The 16,366-nt window shown below is 42.8% G+C and overlaps 3 protein-coding genes and 1 long non-coding RNA gene across 4 annotated transcripts; all 4 read right to left on the bottom strand.

The window, feature by feature from the left end:
- Positions 1-515: 515 nt before the first annotated feature.
- Positions 516-3,726, bottom strand: LOC107303961 (UDP-glucuronate 4-epimerase 3-like). The gene is made up of 2 exons (XM_015835747.2): positions 1,897-3,726; positions 516-1,115 (listed from the first exon to the last, which is right to left on the bottom strand). Exon 1 carries the CDS (start codon positions 3,391-3,393, stop codon positions 1,933-1,935), a length of 1,461 nt encoding a protein of 486 aa, XP_015691233.2. The 5' UTR covers positions 3,394-3,726; the 3' UTR covers positions 516-1,115; positions 1,897-1,932.
- Positions 3,727-5,740: 2,014 nt separating this feature from the next.
- LOC102720866 (40S ribosomal protein S20-1-like) lies at positions 5,741-7,620 on the bottom strand. Its single transcript, XM_015834799.1, has 3 exons — positions 7,394-7,620; positions 6,670-6,783; positions 5,741-6,125 (listed from the first exon to the last, which is right to left on the bottom strand). Exons 1-3 carry the CDS (start codon positions 7,518-7,520, stop codon positions 5,983-5,985), a joined length of 384 nt encoding a protein of 127 aa, XP_015690285.1. The 5' UTR covers positions 7,521-7,620; the 3' UTR covers positions 5,741-5,982.
- A 785-nt stretch (positions 7,621-8,405) lies between these two features.
- On the bottom strand, positions 8,406-11,467 carry LOC107303864. The gene is made up of 4 exons (XR_001549832.2): positions 10,964-11,467; positions 10,613-10,723; positions 9,351-9,494; positions 8,406-8,956 (listed from the first exon to the last, which is right to left on the bottom strand). It is a non-coding gene; the product is annotated as an uncharacterized LOC107303864 (long non-coding RNA).
- A 264-nt stretch (positions 11,468-11,731) lies between these two features.
- Positions 11,732-14,741, bottom strand: LOC102720590 (chloride conductance regulatory protein ICln-like). The gene is made up of 7 exons (XM_006651154.3): positions 14,570-14,741; positions 14,358-14,481; positions 13,621-13,738; positions 12,927-12,986; positions 12,768-12,854; positions 12,605-12,687; positions 11,732-12,248 (listed from the first exon to the last, which is right to left on the bottom strand). The coding sequence occupies exons 1-7, from the start codon at positions 14,728-14,730 to the stop codon at positions 12,180-12,182; spliced, it is 702 nt and encodes a 233-aa protein (XP_006651217.2). The 5' UTR covers positions 14,731-14,741; the 3' UTR covers positions 11,732-12,179.
- Positions 14,742-16,366: the final 1,625 nt, after the last annotated feature.

The raw sequence follows: 16,366 nt of genomic DNA, 5'->3' as shown, positions 1-16,366 counted from the left end.
TTAGTAGATGTCCATGTCCTAGCCGAACTGTAGAGGATTTCAAATGCTTTCTAGATCATCTATGCTAGGTTATTGTTTTCTATCATGCTTTGATGATTTCTTAATCATTCTATCTATGCTTGTTTTCATTACTGCTCTACTCCATCCGTTCGAAATACATCTAACTTGTGTAGTTCAGTTAATTGAACTACATTTGAGACGGATGGATTAGAAGATTAGCAGCGTGGTAATCAAATAAGAGCGCATTATCAGACCTGAGGTTATTCAGTATGTTCAGATAATCTAATTCGCATGCTTTTATTGATCTTCTCTCTGAACCGATTGATGTTTCGTGTTTGCAATGAGCAGCGTGCTACTTTCGACTGAGACGTCACGGCTGAGGTGTACAATCCATATGGAATCGGCTTGCACGTGTCAGTCACAAACCATATAAAGAACAATGCAAATGGGCAGAGCAAACAAGCAATTGAGAAATACAGTAAAGCTGTCTCTCCTGGTGGTCAATTGTTCAGGATGGAACCATAGGTTTGGCACAATGTTGTCTTGATAACAAGCAGCTGCCCATACATGACCTGATTCATACACACATTCTTGTTCTGTTTATAAAACATACGATTCACGCAACCTGGCAAACACTTGGAGCTGATATAGTATTTGCATATCATAAGATGCTGGATAAGGGCGTCTGAAAGACGGACCCTGTTTAACACAACCCGAAGATACATGCCTGAAGTCTCACAATCATGAAACCATGGGGGGATATCAGCAACAATTGCGATGCCATGTCTTATTACTCAGTAGCCTGACCATCATACAAGCAACAACGAGGGAACTACACCATGACAATGAAGTATAAACACTTTTGATTTGAGCTCAGATTGTGCTTTCACAGAGCCTTGTTACAACGATCTTCTGCATTACCGTCCCTTGCAAAAATTTCTGTTACAGAGTGCTAAAGGCACCACATTACAGGTATTCTGGTACATGATATCGTTTTGTACACATCAATAGTTCAAAACAGAGCATGACAAACCTGCATTGGTGTTTTAATCAACGCATAACAATCATCTCAGTTGCCACTGCCACAAAGACCTTCCAGCTCTGATTGGGCATTTCTGTAATTTTGACAACTCTCAAACTAGTGCATTCAAGTGTTCAACAAGTCAAGATATCAAAAGCAGAAGCACTCATTTGACAGATCAGAAAATATGGTCTGGAGTCACTTGATGAGAAAGCTAGATCAGATAATATTGATTGAATAATTCTATCCCACTTCACAAAAGCTTGTCACGCTAGCAATGATAGTTATGACCAGCCAAAGTGAACTACATTATGGCCAGATAAACTAATCCATTAAATTCAATACCATGATGTCTGCTACCGCATAAAATGAAATTTTAGTTCATTGCATCACAAATGAAACACTACCTTCTAAAGATTTTTGGGGAGAAAGCATGCATAATATCAGAATAGCCCAGGTAGTGAGGTAAATACAGTTAAGGAGCATCTATAAAAGTAACATGACAATGCAAAGTACAGAGAGTTGCAAGTTGATCAGAGCTATTTCAATTGAACAAAAGAAACAGTCATGATGTACTTCCTTCTCTCCTGTCCCGTGGTACAAAATGCCACTAAAAGAATCTATCATAGTCTTTGCAACTCACAGCCTGCCCCCAAAACCCAATCCAGCCCAATTCTTCCTACCATTGTCATCCTAAGAACCAACTAATGGAACTAGGATTTGAACGCTCAGCTATGGGAAGCCAATAGAGCGGACGGTTTCTTCAATACAAGCTAATTAATGATTGTTTTTGTTTGATTTGAAGGATGTGCTCAGCAAAACGAGCCCCTCAGATCTGATGAGTTAAGCACTGGAACTAGAACAATGATACACACCGTCAGAAGAAGGCCATGAAGAAATTGAGTATCCAATCATCTTGCGCTGCTTGTGCTGCCACTCCGACCACGTGAAGCCTTGCCATTGCTACTGCCATGCTGCTTCTGCTTATCAGCAAGCCCAGGCATGTAGTACTCAAGATACCACCGGACAAACTTCTTAAGGCCTGTTTGAAGATCAGTTGATGGTCGGTACCCAAGCTCCCGCTGAGCAAGGCTGATGTTAGCATGTGTGTATGGCACATCACCATTCCTTGGCATCTTGACAATCCTCCTCACAGCTTTCACCTTGAGCAGCTTCTCCAGTAAATCCACCAGCTGCGTCACTGGCACGGGAGATGTGTTCCCCAAGTTGTATGTCCTGAATGGTGCCGGCCCTCTCTTCTTGCCTCCACTGCCTGTGCTACGCCCTGCTGTATCCAATGCCCCAATACACCCCTTCACAATGTCATCAATGTAGGTGAAATCCCGGGAAATGGTGGTCTGGTGCGCGCCTCCACCTGCACTTTCATACACGGTGATTGGCCGGCCAGCAAGAATGTCCCGGGTGAAGAAAAAGTACGCCATGTCGGGGCGCCCCCACGGTCCATACACAGTGAAGAATCGTAGCGCCGTGAGCGAGAGCCCATAGATGTGGTTGTAGACATGAGCGATCTCCTCGCCGGCCTTCTTAGTCGCTGCATACAGAGACGCAGGTCGGTCCGTCCTGTCATGTTCGGAGAAAGGCACATGGGAGTTGAGGCCGTACACTGAAGACGACGATGCCCAGACGATCGCCGGCTGGGGATCTGCCATGCGCGCCGCCTCGAGCAGCGCCACAAGCCCGGCGACGTTGGCGCGCACGTAGGACATCGGGTCAACGAGCGCGTGCCGCACGCCCGCCTGCGCGGCGAGGTGGAGGACGTGAGTGAATGGCACGACGTCGAACAGCTTGGCGAGGAGCTCGGCGTCCGCGATGTCGCCGTCGACGACGTAGACACCGGAGCGAGCGAGGAGCGCGGCGCGGCCCCGCTTGAGGGCGGGGTCGTAGTAATCGTTGAAGTTGTCCAGCCCAAGCACGCCGTCGCCGCGGCGCCGGAGGGCCGCGGCCGCGTGGCAGCCGACGAAGCCCGCGGCGCCCGTGACGAGGACGGAGAGCCCCCGCCCGTTGGCCCTCCTGACGCGCGCGGAGGCCCGCACCTTCTTCTCCCAGGCTGCGCCGCCCCAGGTGGCGGCGGAGGGGGAGGACGCGTGGAGCGAGCGGCGGGGCGAGTCGGGCGCCACGCGCGGGGCGGGGGCCGCGGAGGGGGAGAGGAGGAGGAACGCGAGGAGGAGCGAGAGGGAGCAGACCGACCAGAAGGCGAGCTTGGAGAGGAGCGACGACGGCGAGGGGGGGTGGTGGTGGTGGCGCGTGGCGAGGCGGTGGTGGTGGAAGTGGTGGAACTGCGGCTTCACGGCCGCCGCGCCGCCGCCCGCCGCCCCCGCCGACCCGGGCGCGCCGGCCAGCTGCGGCGCCATCTCCGATCTGCCGCAATGTGGCTGGATTGGAGAGGCTTCTCGTCGGATCTCGCGACTTGCCTTCACGGGGTGGGGTTGGGGATGATGTGTGGGCACTCGTGTTTGAAGGGCTTTTCCCCTCCGTTGCCACGAGGAGGCGATGGTTTGTTTTGATTTGTTCCGCCGTCTTCGTTTGCTGGGATTTGGTTTTCCGGCCGCTGCTACATTTGGGGACAAATAGTGCGCTTTTCTCTCTCTCTTTTTTTTTTCAATTTTCCCTTCAGATCTCTCTCAGGATCCGGTTCTATGCGTGGGTGTCTCACGCGCACTTTCGCCGAATAATTCCTCCCTCTCTTAAAATCTTTCGCAGATCGAAATTACAACTAGTTTGCAAATATCTACATTCTTTTAAAAAAGCATTACCAGTTACAGTTCAAAATAGGTTTGTGCTGTTGTATACACAACGAGTAGTGAGATCCTACGATCACGGTGGATGTAGCCTGACAAGGCCATGCCCCTCGCAAAACAATTGCAGATACACTGCTACTACCCCATTCCATCGTAACGTAGAATGTTTAACTTCTTTTGTTGCAACGTTTGACAATTCATCTTATTTAATAATTAGTACAAGTATAAAAAATAATATATCGTGCTTAAAAGTTTTTTTATAATAAAGTAAGTCACAAGCAAAATAAATAATATTTTTATAATTTTTTAAATAAAATAAATTGTTAAACTTTGTAACAAAAAGTCAAACATATTTGTGGAAGATGCGAAATCGAAACTATACGCGCAGGTGCAGTTGCGGACTTGCCGTTGCTGCGGTTGCCTTGCCGTGGATGGCACCGTGACGAGAGGACCTACCAGTCCGTGATATTTTGGTGCGGGTTTGGTTGTTGGGGAGCTCGGCTGTGGCCACGGCTCCGTTTGCTCAAATTCTTGGGCTAGGCTAATCGTTATCGTTTGCGTTCAAAAAAAAATCGTTATCGTTTGGTGAGATTTCACAAGCCCGGAGAGCCGACGATGGTGCTCTCCTCTCTCCTGATGGCCGCTGATGCGGAGATAAGGATTGGCCTTTTTTATTTCGAAAAATGCTAAGCATATATTTTTTCCTTTTATCTTGGTAGCTCTTTTCTCTTTTCTTTGGCTTATGCCCCTAAAACCGGATGAACCACACTCTCTTATGATTCGTCTGCGTCGATCAATCGCTCTGGCTTTCGTCCTTAAAAAAAACACAGGAGAAGTAAACGGACGCGGGGGGGGGGGGGGGGGGGGGGGGGGTTGTTAAAAATTCTTCCATGCAACTGGGGGGGGAATGAAATGGAATGGAATGTGTGCGTCATGTTTTGGAGTACAGTGCAAGGCTAAGGTGGTGTTTAGCTGCCAAAATTTTTTTTGGTAAAAACATCACATCGAACGTTTGACCGGATGTCGGAAGGGATTTTTGGACACGAATAAAAAAACGAATTTTACGGCTAGCCTAGAAACCACGAGACGAATCTTTTGAGCCTAATTAATCCATCATTAGCACATGTTGGTTAATATAGCACTTATGGCTAATTATGGATTAATTAGGCTCAAAAGATTCTTCTCAAGATTTCATTCATAACTGTGCAATTAGTTTTTTGGTTCATCTATGTTTAATATGTTTAATGCTTTATTTAGATGTCTAAAAATTCGATATAATGTTTTTGGAAAAAAAATTTAGACACTAAACAAGCCTAAGTAAAAGCCATTTGAGTCTGCCTTGAGCATCAAGCGTCGCCGATGTCCAATGCCAATGGACAGCACAGCAAGTTGAACCCCGAGTTCCACGATAGATCACATCGTCTGGATCGGATCGCGCGTATTGAAATAGCTTCCACCGAGATCACGTCGGTCCCGGTCCGGCGTGGTTCCTTTATTACATCCGTGGCAACGCATCTGGAATTCTCGACGCTCTCAAGGAAGGAAGGAAGCTGGTACGTATGCATGGCCCCATTGGCCCCGTACGAACCTCCGCGGCGAGAAAGCAAGACACCATCGTTTACCTGTGGAAGTACGGAAGAGTGGAGATAATTCGCCGTGGCGACGGCAATGGCAGCAGCGGCATTGTCAATGGCAACTGGGCAATCAGTGATAACCAATGGGAAGCTTGCTCTCCTGTTCAGGGATTTGGGTCTAATCAAAACACTGTGGCTGTGTTGTGCAGTACTTTACCACACTGGCGAAGTCACGATCCATTGTTACTATGTTCATAGACAGTTATGTCTTGTCACACTCACATTGCATAGAATCATCTCCACATCGGAACAACTTCACGAGCACTTTTGTAGCCATGAGATATCCTACTAGAGAGATATTCTACATGAGATATCCTACTAAAGCACCAAACAGCTCTAGATAACGGCACATTCCGGAAGATGGGGAGCCATATTGTCAGATTCCTTCCAAGTGTGTTGAAAACAACACAGATCGATCAACAAAAAAAAAAGTGTCGTTGTACAAGGATCAATTTAACATGAAACACAAAAAAACAAACAGTCTGGAATGCTGAAGTCTATTACAATCATGTGACGGGGTGTACAAAACTAGAGACAGGATAAATAGCCTACCGCGATATGTGAATTATTACACGTCTGCTATTGTCACCTCGACCTCGACACCAGGCTCGATAGTGATGGAGGTAATCTGCTTTACCACATCCGGCGAGCTGATAAGGTCAATCACCCTCTTGTGGATGCGGAACTCAAACCGATCCCATGTGTTTGTTCCTGATCAACAAAAAAGATGCGATTTGCTCAACTTCATGACACCAGAGAATTCGAAGTGGGCAAGCGTACAATATCAGCATTCACAAGAAGGTTAAGTACAAATGTTAGAAACAGCATTGCTAGCTCAAGCACTGCCTAAAGTAGAGAGCAGGCTGCAATTTGACATGGACAACTAAAAGGTATAGAGCATTGTATGAAGACCATAAGGCACTGACCAAAACTTTTCAATACAGAATTCACATAGAAACAAAATGGGCATTGATGCACACGATCAATGAATATTATGAGTAATAAAGAAGTGGCAGCTACAGAATAAAAAACAGGAAGACTACACCAAAAATATGTTAGAAACTTGGTAAAAGGTTAGAATCATGATAATCTATCACTATAGCCTGAGTTCATGCTGTCATCATTCAATCTAGTAACATGACAGTAACTAAGAGTCTAAGACTATTTTCTTTCCTAAAAAACCTAAGACTCTTATCAATCAACATCCCAAAACAACAGGCAATAATGTAGAAGCTGAAATCATATAATATAATACCTTCACCACAGGGGGACTTGCGGGTAGTGATGTGGAGCACCTTGGTGGGGATCCTGACAGGCCCCTTGACCCTCAGCTGCTTGTCCTTGGCCCCCTTCACCAGATCCGCACAGACTGCAAATACATAGATATATGAAATGACAAATCAAGTCCTGAGGAGAAATTCAGAGCACCTTTATAGTATATCATACAAACTTACATAAGCATCTATACAAAAATTTTGGACACACACAGTGAGGTAATAGGGTATTCGATCACAATTCACAATGACAGTGAGGAAAACGCCAAATCAGTCCTAATATGACTAGCCCAATCCATGATTGGAGGGACCTCAACAAACAAAATGTTCGGCAATACATAAGTCATCAAAATTGCGCATGACAACTTGGTCCAATTTGCAATGGAGAATATTATGAACAGCACTCGGGAATCAGCATACCAAACTCCAAGACGAGACAGAGAGCTACACAAGATTTGCATGCTCTACAATTCAGCAGTTACACCACTGTATGGAACAACTTGGCAAATACTCGTAGATCCGAAGCACAGCCGTTAACTCATACAATTCTCATACCAACCTATAATTCTCATAAAAAACTACAGGTGCACAAAAGCTAGCAAACTATCACCCTATAAGCAAATAAAGCAGCGGGGCTGATTAAGAGCAGTTCACGAGATAAGATCATAGGAGTCGAAGCTGGAGGGGGTTTGCCGGTAGGCTTACCTTTCTCGAGGTTTTTGACGTTCTTGGACGACAGGGTGATGCGGATGCGGTTGAGCTGAAGCTCGCGGGCATCCTCGACGCCCAGCTTCCCGCCCTTCATGCCGCCGTACACCGCCGCCGCCGCCATGTTGCTCTTGCGCTCTCCCGAGTCCCGAAGGGTCTCCGTCGGCTGCGCGGAGCGTCGGCTGCTTTGATGTTAGGGTTTCCGCCGTGGGTTTGGTTCGAGAGTATTTTACACGCCACTAGTTGTCTCGGCCCAACTGAAACCAAGTCTTGCAGTTTTGGCCCACCCCCATCATGTTTCACCTCACCGTTTAGAAAGAAAAAAATGCTCTTTATTTTTCAATCTTCTGCATTGATTTTGAGATTGTTATCGTGGGCTCACTGCTTAGAAAATGCTCTTTATATTTAATACTTGTGCATTGATACCGTGTACCCAACAGTAACTGATTTGTTACTGTAAGAGCATATCCAAAAAATGAGAGCATATCCAAAAAATGAGATACAACAGACCTTCCTCCAACACATTCTTCATTTTTTTAAAACACGATCAGCTCAGGTATCATTTAAATATAGATGAAAAATATTTTTTAAGCTCAGGTATCATTTAAATATAGATGAAAAATATTTTTTTAAGCTCAGGTATCATTTAAATATAGATGAAAAATATTTTTTAAGCTCAGGTATCATTTAAATATAGATGAAAAATATTTTTTAAGATAGGCATTCAAATAAAAATACAGAGGACCAAATTTAAATAAATTATTGAATGTGCTATCGTGTTGTTATACTATAGTGTTTTTGCACACTAGAAATCGTGCACGTGCAATACACGTTATACGTATCATTACTTGCTTCAACATAACTTTACAATGATATCAACTGTTCAGTGTGTATATATGATCAAACCACGTGTGTTTAACCAGATAGTACATGCACATATGAATCATGAATCATGTATAACAAGAACACACGGAGTCTACTTTGAAGAATTAAAGATTATCTACACTAATATAAAATTAAGGAGTTATAACCCTTCAATGTGTAAAAAGATCAAACCGCTTGTGCTTAACCAAACAGATAATACGTGCACATATGAATCATGTATAATAATAATACACGGAGACGGAGTGTAATTTGAAGAGAGATTATCTACACTGATATAAAAATGAGGAGTTAATTTTTTCTGTAGCAACCAATAATAATATACGCATGAGTTGATCTGGTGGCCTAAATCATCCATAAAAATTTCTTTGTAGCAATCTTACTCCCGATTCATGCCGCGAACGGGTGCTACCACTCAAGACAAAAGGCTCCACATTGTAGCCCTCTAGTAGACCAATCTCCGCGCGATAAAGTTACCTCTTCAACTGCCTTCTTCCTCCCACACCACTGGTGCCGTTGTTGCCCTCCATGTCGCGGGCCCGTGGCCCTCCATGTTGCCGCAGCGGACGCAACCGCCCTCCATTCTGCCGTTGTGCTCCACCGAAGGCCACACCCCCAATTGGCCGTCTCCTTCGGTGATCCCGGCCCGCAGCCATCGCCGTCGTGATTCCGTTGCTACTGCAAGGTCGCCAAGCAAGTGACGCCATCGCTTTATTCCTCTTTTTCTCATGAACCACATATTGGCATTGGTAACTAACTGAACCAACTGTTGGTCCATGTGTTATTGTTCATCTTCTCTGTTCTAATATGTTTGTGTACGACGTAAACCATAGAACTTTTTGCAGTCTATTGCTATGTTTGCTGAAATTTCTTTTTTCCTAATATATGTCATTGAACATTTATGGTTCACACCTCCTTACTGTAGCTAACATCACCGATATCAAAGAAGAATCTAACCATATGTGTAAATAAATCAATCAACCAATTCTTGATTTTGCAATAAAGGAAATCTTGATGTCAGTGAAGTTGTTTTAAAGCACATTACTATAGGTTGTCCATGGAAATTACTCACCACGAAATTATGCAAGGATTTGGAATTTCCTGTTTGGATAACCTCTTTTGAGTTCTTCCGACTGAATCAAACATCTTTACGCTTGCTTGGATGCTTGTCCTCGTAGTATATCCATGATAGGTTCTACTGCTATTTGGACGTAAACTGGAAAAAAACAGGTTATTACTTAACCACTTGTGCAGTGTTACAGTGTTGCTCATAGAAACACACACACACACATATATATATATGAATTTCATTGCCCGCCTTTTCTTATTATGGAATTTCCATCTGAGAAAAATTGTTTACTCTATATCAAGTGTGTACAGGAGAAATGATGGAGTTTGGAAATGTGAGCATGGGATTGATAATTTTGCTTCCTATTTGAAAGATTTCTCTAATTAGTAAGTAATGACCATCCAGATGAAATTTTGGGTCTTTCATTATGCACACGGTAAACAATACTGCTATATTTATCTCTTTATCCATTGAACATTTTATTGTATCATTGATTGATATCAAAAAATAAAAACAATTGGATGATTGCTTCAGCAAAAGAAAAGAGGCATGACTGTTTCAGGAAAGAGAGCCCCATAATTGGCATTTTGAATGGTTATTTTTGCAGTTTACTATGTCCTGCTTTCTTCCTACCATTTTTTATAAATGTATGATATAGCGTTCTAATTAAAGTGCAGCTGTTACAGAACATCACTGATGTTTGCCTGAGCCAATCTAGTGTAAAGTTTTTGCTGTCGACATAGAGCGAACTAAGCCCCATCAGTTTCCTTTAATCTCTGAATTTGATTTTTTTTCTTGGGTTATTACCACTTCATTCAGTACTAATTATGGTGTTCTAAGGTCATTTCAACAAAGTTTACATCAAGCCAAAAATTGGCGATGAACCTTCTAGCATTGAGAATGGTCTTTTCTTGACCTTTGAGCAATTAACATGACCAATGCAAGACATCCAAATTTTTACATGTTTCGAACAACACAATCTTGACTCCATCTCACAGAAACACCAAGACACATTAAACCTTCATATGCAAATAAGGATCAAAAGTCAGACCACCAACTGTAGGTCTCCAGCAACATTGGTATTTTCACTGATAAATATAGTGATTACTTACAATTTACACTAATACAACCCAACCACATATTTACTGTTTAGGAATTTTCATGTCTCGATCTAGAAGTGTAAAAGACAGAGAAATTCAGATTTGTGCTCAAATATATATATAGAAAAAACTAACAGACAACACTATAAACATATGACTAATTACCTGTCATTGCAGAAATTTGTGGTCTAGGGCTTTCTACATCCATTCAAGTAAACTGAGGAAGAATAAAAGACAGTGATTGCGGCGGTGCGAGATATTGCTCGAGACCTGCACCTGCAGTGTTAGAATGTAGGGAAAGTTACCAGACAAAAATTATAATACTCAAATTATTATCTATCATCATATATTCGACTATGCTTAAATTAAAATATTGGCACAAGGTGAAGAACTGATACACAAAACCATTAGGGGAAAATTAACATCTATACGCATACCATTCAGCTGAACAACAAAGTCCAATTAGAGCACTAATGGGGAATTATGATCGTCACTTGGATCTTAATTAGGTCTCACCAGAAAAGTGATCGAAGACGACGGCGACAACACCAGACGCATGACCTGATCTGTGAACCAGCTGACGGAAGTGCGGAGCAACGCGATGGCGGAGGAATTCATTTACTACGGGAGAAAGCGGTTTGCAGCAAGAGGACGAGCTGCCCGGCGGGAGGATGCACACAGCAGCTGGGAGGACACAGGAGGCAACACCAGATAGGCGACAGAGTGGCGATGGCTGCGGTGCAGCGAGGTGTGTAGGGAAGCGGTGAGGTGATGCTTGGGAGGAGCAGTCGTCAGGGAGAGGATTTCATGGCTGCGATGTTATGGTAGGGGCGGATGTCACGGCCGCGGGATAGCAAGATGGGTGGCGGTGTTAGTGTGGAGGGCAGAGGATATCTAGTGTGTTCATCGAAGCATTACAAGAACAGATGATTACATCTTTTTTGGACCATCGGATGAAAAGATCTAACGGTTGATGAACACTGGAGTGTTCGGTGTGCATTTTTTTTTTTTGATACATCTAGAAAAGAACCAACTGCTCCTTTTTAGATTAGTATAGATATAGCAACTGCTCCTTTTTAGACTTTTTAGAGGAACCAACTGCTCCTTTTTAGATTAGTATAGATATAGCAACTGCTCCTTTTTAGACTTTTTAGATTAGTATAGATATAGCAACTGCTCCTTTTTAGATTAGTATAGATATAGATATAGGTGGTCAAGGCTTTCGGTTAATCATTCGGGACCACTAATAATTAACGGCCTCACATAATCACATGACATTCGACAGAGTCCCTCGTGTGGACCGGAAACCCAATGTTTCAGATTTTAAGATAGGGGATGTAGCAATATTTCCCATTTCCACCCAGTTTAACATTTAAATCTTGAAATCCTAAAATGATAACACAATAGTGCCATGATATACAAGGGAAAAGAGTATTAATTCCTTTTCCCTATTTCCCCTCCTATTTGTCAGATCAAAAGTATCGAACTAATTTCACTCGATTCTCCATCATGCTCTACAAGTTACATTCTTGACCAGCAGCAAGACCTTTTTCTCACAAAAGTTACCATCGATGCAACTCTAAGGTTCCCTAGAGATGTTGATCCTATAGAACAAGGGGGAAAGAAGCGGAAGAAAAGTATAAGGCGAACCAAGCAGCATCAATAGTGATCTACAGACGAACCAATGACAGTCCTCTCAAGGAACACAGTAAGTAAAATGAACATTATGCCTCTAATGTCCATTTTCTTGGATCTCGTGTTCTTCCTCTGCATCCTCAAAACGCTGGTCATCGATTTCAAGCTGCAGAGCCAAAAAAAAAAAACAATGCTACACGAGTTAATCAATGGCACTAAGACAGTAATAGATTTGTAATTAAAACTGAATCAGAACAGACAACATGAGACAATATTGGTAACGACAAACAGTACAATATATCATGTAGTGCCAAACCGGATATATAAATGTACAGTAGTCGGTACTCAGTACCACTGAATTACAAGATAGATAAAGAGTTCTATAAAATTAACCATCTTAAACAAAGGTGTTACCACAAGGTCAATAAATGAATAAAATTATAGCTGAATAAAACCAGGAATCACCTCTCATCATCAGGCTACCTAGTCATGGACTAAACTTGTAACCAATTCAGTGCATACCTCACGTACAGAACAATTGAGGTCATGTAGACCATTTTGATCTATAAGGTTTGTATGAAACATGTCGGCTTCAAGATCATTTCCTACATGAAGGATAACATATCAACTCTACATTGCACATCAGCAGGAAATGCAGTTAAAATGTACTATCATGGATACCAACCATCGATCATGTCTTCATCACCATGAATCCAGCCGCCACCGAAAGCCAAATTATCACCACCGAACCAGCTATTGTCTTCATTGTGCCCTGGAAATTCAATATAGTGCAAAACTTACCAGAGAGCTCTTTTTAAGCATTAACTGTAGTTTACATACTTACCAGCATTAGGATCAGGGTTCAGTTCAGCACAATGGCAGAAGACATCAAAAAGCGCATCAACTGAAAAGTTTGTGAAGGATCCAAAACATATGGGGAAACATAGCAGATGTATCAGGAACAATTGCCAGTCTTCTGCTAAGTGCTAACATAAACAGAAACTGAATTGGGTTTTATAAACACAACCTGTATTTGTTTGAGGTTGCTTTGTATTATCATTTTCATGAAATAGGTTCAAATTCCTAGCGATTAAAGTTATGCCTTGCTACTAAAGCTTTTTTTTCCTTGAAACTCATAAGAATAAACTGTACGAATTCACATTTCTCCTATTAAACGCCTTGAATATGACTGGGCAGACAATTGTCACACTTCAGGGGAGCAGTGAACTCCAATTAATTCTCTAATCAGGTTATTATTTGTAAACCATATACGTAGGGATAAAATGATCAATGATGAAATAATTGATGTGGTAATGGGAAGAACTGAACTTATATGAGAAAGCATAATAAATACTTAGAAGTGCAATCTACACGATCTATAAAAAAGAGTTAGCTCTCCGGAAAACAAATTTGAAGTATATTTCTAGCACTTGAAAAATAAATAAGCTGACATATAAACTCATGAAAGAAGACAACATAGATAAAAAATGTGACAAAGAAAATTATCTGAATGTGACAAATAAGCTTGTTAAGGATACGTTGACCAGGGTCTGACAGTATAATGCGCATTTCAGGGATTTTTGCTAGCTGCAAATCACCACTTGCTTCCAAATCTGATTCGCCAGCCTCCTCACCAGAGCCATCTTCCGTGTCAATCTTCAAGTTAAACAAACAGAGCATCAGACATTAGGATTGCCATCAGAGAGATCAATCAGAAAAGTAAGACACTAGACAGATGCTACTGTACACCCACTGACAACAAAGAGCAAATTCGTGATGGCCCAGGAATCAAGACGCTTCGTAATGAAACGTTGCATAAACAGAAGTTACGTTTGTTTTTCCAAGATTTGGGCTGATTTAAGGCCGACCACACTGACATAGTGACATGTGAGACCAATCATACACTCAATGAAATTATATATCCCAGATAATTCATGGCTCACAAAACAAAGCTCTTGTCCCTCAAGCTGCAAGATATTCTAGAAATAGCACTAGTACACAGGAAGCAGCAAAATAATATTTGTTGATCAAAAGAGCACATTCCCACCACCATCGCCGCTACTTACCAAACTAAAAACAGCCAACTAGAGGACTGGAACAGACCATTTCCAGATCAGTGCAGGGCTCCAAGCAGTACACCCACCCCAATTAAAACACTTTTTTGATTAGACAAAACACAAGTGTGCAAATAAAAGGACCACACTTAATGAACCATTTGCCCAATTAGAAGAATCACACAAGAGAGATAACAAGGAGAGCTCGTTTCCCAAATCACCTGAGTATAGATGCAAGGGGAGGGGTACGCCTCCGGGTCGCGGGACACAGCGTGGAGCGTGATAGCGAGGAAGTCCACCGCATAGCCTTGGCCCTTCTCCACCTCGCTGAGCCAAATCGCCCTCCTGGAAACGAGAAGCGCGCAAAGCGAACGAGACGGTAAGCATAAGAAAGAAGAGATGGCCACGGAGGCGGCACCATCAGCTTCGCTACCTGGTGGTGACGAACAGGGTGCCCGGGGGCTCCGGCGCGCGGCGGCCGAGGGCGACGGAGGCGGCGCGGTCGACGCGGAGCAGCTCCTCGCCGGAGGCGGCGTCGAGGCGGGGCCCGCCGTCCCCGGCAATGTCGGTGAAACGCTGGAGCCCTGGCGCCATGGCGAACAGTGGGCGCGGAGGGGGGGGGGGGGGGGGGACGCTAGGGTTTCGGGGTTTGGAGCCTGGGGGGATTTGGGGATTTCTTTGGAAAGGGTTTAGCGCCGCGGTGGATGGGCAGCTGCGGGCCTGCGGAGTTGTGTTGGGGGAGCTGCGTGTGCGAGCGTGCATACGACTGTATGTTCGGGATTCGGGTCATCGGAGACAACAAGCAAAGCTTCTTTTGCTGCGTTTTATAGGCGGCACGTGTTCACGCCATGGGAGTTGGAATGGTCTCTCTATTTAACGGTCAGCCGCCAGCTCATCAACTTACGGCCGCACGTATCAACCGGCCAATCCAGAACACGGCCGATTCCAGATTTCCAGACGTTGGATCCACGGGAACAATCCAGAACACGGCTCCCTTTCACCCGCTAAGCGCAAGTTTAACAGTATAGTCTCCAACTAGCTCCAATTCATCTATAATTAATTTATATAATAGTTACCTACAAATATCAATATATAGTCTCACATATCATACACACATTTTGTTTTGGAGCCGGTATGCAGCTGGCTATAAATTAGTAGCCACCTCTCTTTTTCTCCCCTTTTATCTCTTTAAAATATATTTATAGCTAGCTAATAGCCTGTTATTGTACCTGCTCCAAGGGCATTCACAACCCATAAGACTAGATATAGTTTTCATAAACTCCCCATCATCAAAAAACTAGTACTAGACACTACTCTTTCAATGCAAACACTACTATTCCATACTTTAATTTAATGCTACTTATCTCACATGATATCCTGGATGTTGTGTACAAACTATATCTTGCATCCATGTCTTATGCAAGAATGGTTTCATTCTCTTTTCTCGTTTGTTCACTTGTGACACCATTTTTTTTATCCTAGGTGACAACTTATTTAATATTATGGACATCATCCTAGTCATTCTTGGGTTGGGAATGGTCTAAGAGCAAGTTCAATAGTACTGCCAACTGCTGGCTCCAATTCATTTATAGTCAATCTAATAATCAATTCATACAATAGTTACCTACAAAACATCAATACATGGTCCCACATGTCATACACACATTTTATCTTGGAGCCGGTGTGCAGCTGGCTACAAATTGGTGGCACATCTCCTTTCTCTCTCCCATCTTATCTCTTTAAAATATAATTATAGCTGGCTTATAGCCTGCTATTGTACCTGCTCTAAGTATATTTTAAAGAGATAAAGAGTGGAGAGAAAAGCGAAGTGAGCTACTAATTTGTAGCCAGCTACACACGAACTCCAAGATAAAATATGTATATGGTATGTGGGACCACGTATTGATGTTTTGTACTAGTTAACTATTGTATGAATTGGTTATTAAATTGACTATAAATAAATTGGAGCTAGTAGTTGGCTGTACTATTGAACTTGCTCTAAGACTATTCTCGGTTTTTCTCGATTTTCATGCTCATGATTTCTAAAATAATACTACCTTCGTTTCATAGCGTAAGATGTTTGACTTTTTTATAATGTTTGATCATTCGTTTTATTCAAAAATTTAGGACAAATATAAAAAATGATAAGGCGTGCTTAAAGTTCTTTTGATAATAAAGTAAGTCACAAACAAAATAAATAATATTTTCATAATTTTTTGAGTAAGACAAT

Source organism: Oryza brachyantha, chromosome 3 (genome assembly GCF_000231095.2).
Source record: "Oryza brachyantha chromosome 3, ObraRS2, whole genome shotgun sequence".
Lineage (NCBI taxonomy): Eukaryota > Viridiplantae > Streptophyta > Magnoliopsida > Poales > Poaceae > Oryza > Oryza brachyantha.
The sequence above is the reverse complement of the archived record's forward strand: the minus strand, read 5'-3'. Positions and strand labels throughout refer to the sequence as shown.